At 42.7% G+C, this 6000-nt stretch overlaps 2 protein-coding genes across 3 annotated transcripts in view; one reads left to right on the top strand and one right to left on the bottom strand.

The window, feature by feature from the left end:
- Window positions 1-5184, top strand: LOC118786081 (gamma-glutamylaminecyclotransferase-like). 2 transcript variants are annotated; one of them, XM_036541119.1, is made up of 3 exons: window positions 1-138; window positions 2562-2691; window positions 4387-5184. In XM_036541119.1, exon 3 carries the CDS (start codon window positions 4411-4413, stop codon window positions 4885-4887), a length of 477 nt encoding a protein of 158 aa, XP_036397012.1. In that variant the 5' UTR covers window positions 1-138; window positions 2562-2691; window positions 4387-4410; the 3' UTR covers window positions 4888-5184. The 2 variants fall into 2 exon arrangements, with proteins under 2 accessions (XP_036397012.1, XP_036397011.1); XM_036541118.1 differs by lacking the exon at window positions 2562-2691.
- Window positions 5185-5458: 274 nt separating this feature from the next.
- pcca (propionyl-CoA carboxylase subunit alpha) overlaps window positions 5459-6000 on the bottom strand; it is a 123533-nt gene continuing 122991 nt past the window's right edge. Inside the window, exon 25 of the mRNA XM_036541260.1 lies at window positions 5459-5971. Coding sequence (XP_036397153.1) covers window positions 5903-5971 — 69 coding nt within the window. The 3' untranslated portion in view covers window positions 5459-5902. The remainder of the gene's footprint in view (window positions 5972-6000) is intronic.

Below are 6000 nucleotides of genomic sequence, written 5' to 3'. Positions count from 1 at the left end.
TTAGATCTTGGCAATATAGCTAGCTATTGGACTAGGTGTGAGATCATTTTGTTTTCTGTAAATTAGCAAGTTAGCTGAACTTGTTCAACTAAACATAAAGCAACACTGGCAAAGGCATTTCTGGAACTTCTAAAACAGGTAAGTGCATACAAATGAAAATGTGCAGGGCGAATGCCGGTAGGTAATGGCCTCTACGGACGCGGTGTTTGTCAGTCAGTCAAATCCAGTTAACTAACGTAAGTAACCTGCCTGCAAGACAAATAAACATCCATTATCTAGGTAACTAGCCGTTTTAATTTTCCTCTCTCATATTAACAGTTTTCCGCAAGCTGTATTTGCAGTTGTGATATGGACTCTTTAGTCCTTGTCTGAATTTAATGTAACTGCCCTACCGTCATGCAATAGAATGAAAACGTCACTGATCTCCTATGAAAACAACTACGCATGCTAAGTTTGCATATGGAAAGTATTCACGTTTCTCCTGCAAATAACAATGTTGACTGCAGACGTGTATAATTTTAATAAAATCAGTGCTATGAAAGAGCATCTGGCTCCGGGGAAGGTAGGAAAACCGGAATTACAGGTTTTCCCCACTTTTGTCTTTACTGTATTGTCCTGAATAGGCTGTGAACTCCCATCACCTTGTACAGCTTTCAGTTCATAATCAGATTCTCATTTGCTGCTCAGCGAGTTCCGTTAGAACTGGAACAACTGATTTTTTGCTTTTAAACTGCCAGAATAGTACAGAGTTCGAAGGTCTAATCCCAAAACTAAACTGATACTCACCGGCTGTGATCCCATGAAGGTAGCATGGTTCTTTCTGATTTACACCTGAGGTATTAACCTGGTGCGTTTGTTGCATTACGGCAAGGGAGTGGTAGGCTAATTATTCGTGTATGTTCGTGCTTGTACGCAACAATTCTGCAATGTCACACTTACTTTGCACAAATTCAGCTCAACTGAAGCAAAGCCCAAACTGGAATTAGTTATATGGCATCGGGGATGTGAAACCTGACACATGTGAGTCTTACTTAGACCACAGGGAAACACAGAACATGTGGAACACATCCACTGCCGCTGAATTCAATGAGACTGTTCTTCTTTCATCTCTGTGTCTCTATTATTTCAGCTGTGCCACAAGCAATTTGTTTGCATTGAACTGTAATTATGAGCCATGTTATGGTTGGCTCCTCTATTGGAATGTCATACTGGCTGTGGTGGTCATTTTTACAGATTGCGTTTTGACAAAATTAGGAAATGAAGACCTCACTAACATGTTGACTTTCTAGAAGGTTGTCACATCAAACACCTTTGCATCATTCATGACAAAGGCAGTCAGTATAAATGAGCCACAGCAGAAGTTGAAAGATAATAGGAGAGGATAGTATTACAGTGTTTGTTTTCGTGAACGAAAAATTCACAGATTCTGAGAGAAGGGTCACTGGGCTGGGATCATGGCCCTTCATTCCAGCAGAGCCTCTGTACTTAATGTAAGAAAGGTGTTTTGCGAGGAAGCCTTCAGAAGTCTTTACAGAAGAGGGGGGGGTCACTCAAAGCAGGAAGCCTGCATCTGTGGCAGCAAAGAAAACAGCAAGCTTCAGAATGGAGCCATCAAAGAGCCGCAGGACGCGGGCCCTAGAGTCGTCTGGCGAATGCTGGCTCCTCATGAAAGCGGCTGCCAAGTGAAGGGTGACCCCAGGACACACATCAGTCAACAGGTCCGTTTGCAGGGCGTAAAGTTCAGCGCGTTTTTATTTTTTCACCTGCTTCCTGCAGCTATCCGGAAACTCTTGGAGAATTGGCCCGTAACTATATCCATCATGAAGGGTTTGGAATTGTGTACACTTACAGTACAATGTGCACATTTGAAGCTTGCTGATAAAAACGTGCATGCCTTTGAAAGCTATTTGACTCTGCAGCATTTAATTTTGCGAGATTAATACAGTCTACAACTGTGGAAGAAAAATGTGAGTGTGAATGCTGATTATTCATGAAGAACGTAAAGCTGCATGTAGCCTGTTGCTGACCTGAGAACTATGTTGTGTAACTGAATGTGTTGCTGATATTAGCAGGGAAGATAGTTAACTGCGTATGCTAGCACTATCTAGTTCTCTCTGCCCGGCAACAAAAACGCCTGCAAACCAGAACCAGATTTGAGCAGCTCCATAGAACCAAAACGGGAATATAAGTAGGAAGTGAAATTGTGTATGTGTGTCATAAATCATGTATGCTCCTCAAGGAAAACTCTATATAAGAGAATGTATCTAACAATATAGCAGAGTTGACTACATTACTTGTCTAGCGTTTTGTTTTTATTCTCTCCCCAGGTAAGAGAATAAAGCTTTGCTCCTCTAGATCAGAGCAACTCCTCCTGGGGGGGGGAGCTTTTTTGCGTAGATTAATTACTAAAAGTTGAGGACAGAGTGAAGTGTAATTGAAGAAGCCCAACAATGGAACCTGGCAACAACTTGCTACTCATGCAGACATCCGATGTCTGACGAGACATGGTGGGGGAAGGTTCCTACCGTACTAAGGGCATGAACTACTCCATTCACTCGCAGACGTGCGGAGCAGTGAACACGCGAGCGGTAATCCACCGATGTGAATCAGTCACACGACTCAGTCAAGACCTCTGACCCCAAGTGCTCTGTCTGCCGGGTGAAACGCACGCTGCCTTTCACATCGCACGCGGTAATTATTTCCCTCTTCTTCTTCCATGCACAGAGCCCAGTTCTTTGCGCCGTCTTGTTAAGAGTGCAATGAGAGGGATACAGAGTGCTGCTCTGCTGGCTTCTATGCTGGTAAGCCTGGAGATGATGAGATGTGTATACAAGGTTAAAGGCTTGTGTTGAGTTCAGTCAGAAAGTAATATCTTTTCATGACAATTTGACAAGCCTAACGGTAATACTACTACTTGTCTTATGACCAGATGGTTCCACTCATCCAGCTGACGTGCTCAACTTCACAACAGTGAAATCTTTTTTAAGTCTATGGGCAATGGCAGTAAGAACACCACATGGCCAGCACTCACTCAATTATGTTTTTTGGGCATTATGTAGCGTTGCAGTTAGATTGGATGCATTTAGGTAATAAAGTCTTAGATTCTGGCTTTTTGCTGCCTTTTTAATGAATTAAGCACATGCTAATGACATGAATATCATGGTACAATTGAAACCTTGCTGTGTAAACCCCACATATGATCATATGCAGATGTACAAGTGGATAGTTTCAGCATCTCAGTGAGAACAAAATGACAGTGAGAGAAATGACTCCCATCATGCCAGAGGCTGAGAGCGCACCTGTTGAAGGGATGGGACGAAGTAGGAAGCTGGACATATTTTACAGAAAGAAAGAGATGTCTACACATTACTTCTACTCACCACCACACAGACATGAACATCAAGAGGGGTGTTTTGCGGGTCAGCTGTTGAACTTGATGTAGTTGCCACTTTTCCTCCTAAAACAGCATTTTATGTTCTTCCCACGGTAGTGTAGTTTAGACTTTGTGCACTTCTCACTTTTGTCTTTCTTTGGATAATAGTGCTCAATATGTTTGCACTGCTCGTGTCCCCTAGGAGAGTTGTACATAATAGAGAAGCTAATGTGAATAATTGGAGTTCATCATGAGCTTTGAAGTGAAATGGTTTTGTACAAAATCTGATGTCCTGGTGTTAAAATGGATGCAATTATGTTTGTACACTCTGAAGGACTACTTTCCACTGCAAACTAAGCTGCATTAGGACAGAATTTTTAATGTTGTGATTGTGTAGAACAGGGCTATTCAACTAGTGTCCCATGGTCCAACTGCAGCCTACTGTAGTCTTCCTTTGGGCTCTTTGAAATAAAACATCAAAGACTACTTGGAACCCCATTGTAATGTGGTAGTATTCTGGCTGTATGGCCAGAATACTGCCACCATGAGTACAAATCACCCATTTTTCTGTTGCTAATATGTGCTGTTAATATTCTTGTTTGGTTTCGAAATTGATATTACAGATCTGAGATGTTTTGTTCAGCTTTGTTTCCTTCTTCAATAGGAATGTACCTGTTCTGTTTTGATCATTTACCACACAAGAAAAAAAATGAAGCTTTATTCTGAATGTGACAAAACATCATGTATTTGTTGTGTTTATGCACATAAATACTACTTAATTTGTTGGAGGGCTTTGCAACATTTGTGCTATACACATTTCGCATTGCACCAATAAATGTTAGCGTATTGACCATAGAACAGAAAAGTGTGCCAACACAACAAAATATGAATTTGTATCACAGCTCAGAGTTACTTCAAATGTCCTGTGTTGAAGTGACATTAAAGTAAAATAAGCTGCTGTGTACTGTGCTCAGTGAGCGTGGAGATCATGTTACCGCTGTCTCCCCTCACAGGGTCTCATCGCTCCCACAGTCTCGATGACTCACGTCTTTGTGTACGGCACTCTGAAAAGAGGCCAGCCCAATTACTTCCGCATGATGGACAGGGGCAACGGGAAGGCGCAGTTCTGCGGCAGCGCCCGCACCGTGGACAGGTTCCCGCTGGTGATCGCCGGCCGCTACAACATCCCCTTTCTCCTCAACGTCCCCGGGAAAGGCCAGCAGGTAAAAGGGGAGGTCTACTGCGTGGATGCCCAGATGCTGAAGTTCCTGGACGAGTTTGAGGGCTGCCCTCACATGTACCAGCGCATTCCCGTCAAGCTGGAGGTGGAGGAGTGGGTGGGCGGAGACGGCCCGGCATCCGGGCCCAAGCCAGCGGCGAAAAGCATCATCGAGGCCTTCGTGTACAGCACCACCACCTACCAGCCCGAGTGGCTCAACTTGCCGTACTTTGATAATTACGATGCCCATGGCGATCACGGCCTGGTTTATGTCGATCGTGAATCTAGAGATTGAAGCAATCTGCCCTCACTCTCTGCTTCTTGGTTCAGGGACCATGTTTGCCCATCCTCTCTTATTGTACTGTAAAAGTAGATCATGATTAGTTCTGCTTTTAGCCTGCCACTATATCATTTACTGTTCAGTAATGGTAACACTCCAGAGGGAGGGAAGGTATGCCTTAAGGTATCTCAGGTTTTAAAGTATGTATGTGCAATACCTCTGGTGCACCTTGTACAGATTAGTACAGACTAATCTGTCCAATTACGATGCGCAATACTTTTTTTCTAATGTTATATGAACATATATGTGGTAGAAATTACTAATAAATCCATCCAAATTGGATCTGTTGTTTATTGTTGTGTTCATCTTGAACCTTTTTTTTCTCTTTTTTCCAGAAAAAAAAAAAAAAAAAACACAACTTGCATAATCACACTAAGAAACTGTTTGAGTTGTTTCCACATAATCTTTTCATGGACATGTTATCCCACCACAAGTTGGACCTTAGTCAGAGCTTTCTTTACAAATCAGAGTTTTATTATAAACGTGTGTAATGAAACTGTTTTGGACAGTGTTCACATTCACTGATTTGCTGGGATTAGTGTGTAACATCATCAAATTCTCCCATTTGGAAACAGTGTTTGCCAGCATCAGCATGCCAGGCAAGGCAACCCTTTAACCAACCTGTGAAAATTCAACTGAGGGCCTTAATACAGAATAACACACTGGTGCTGAAGTGCCTGGATTTCAGACAGCTGCATTTCACTGAATCAGAATGCACAGAGCTAAATGCAATGTACTGTTAACTACAAAGGACACCTAGCAATTTGATTCATTTTACATCGAATGACCTTAGAAGGGTCAAGGCATAAAGTGTGCATAAATTGGCTTTGTCCCTCAGGGAATCCCTTCAAATACCACACCATACAAAATTCGATGAGGAATGTGTCAACTACTCTACCCAAAGTTCTTCAGTTTTTATTCTGACTCACAGAAACAGCACAGCCAAACCAATGAGGACACAAAGGAACAATCACTCCAGCTCCACCAGAAGGTCTCCCTCCCCAACGGTCTCTCCTGGTTTGCAGTGCACACTTTTCACCTGTGTGATCACAAACAATGGGGTACAGC

Source organism: Megalops cyprinoides, chromosome 11, assembly GCF_013368585.1.
Source record: "Megalops cyprinoides isolate fMegCyp1 chromosome 11, fMegCyp1.pri, whole genome shotgun sequence".
NCBI lineage: Eukaryota > Metazoa > Chordata > Actinopteri > Elopiformes > Megalopidae > Megalops > Megalops cyprinoides.
Note: the sequence above shows the minus strand (reverse complement) of the source record. Positions and strands in the feature narration are given on the sequence as shown.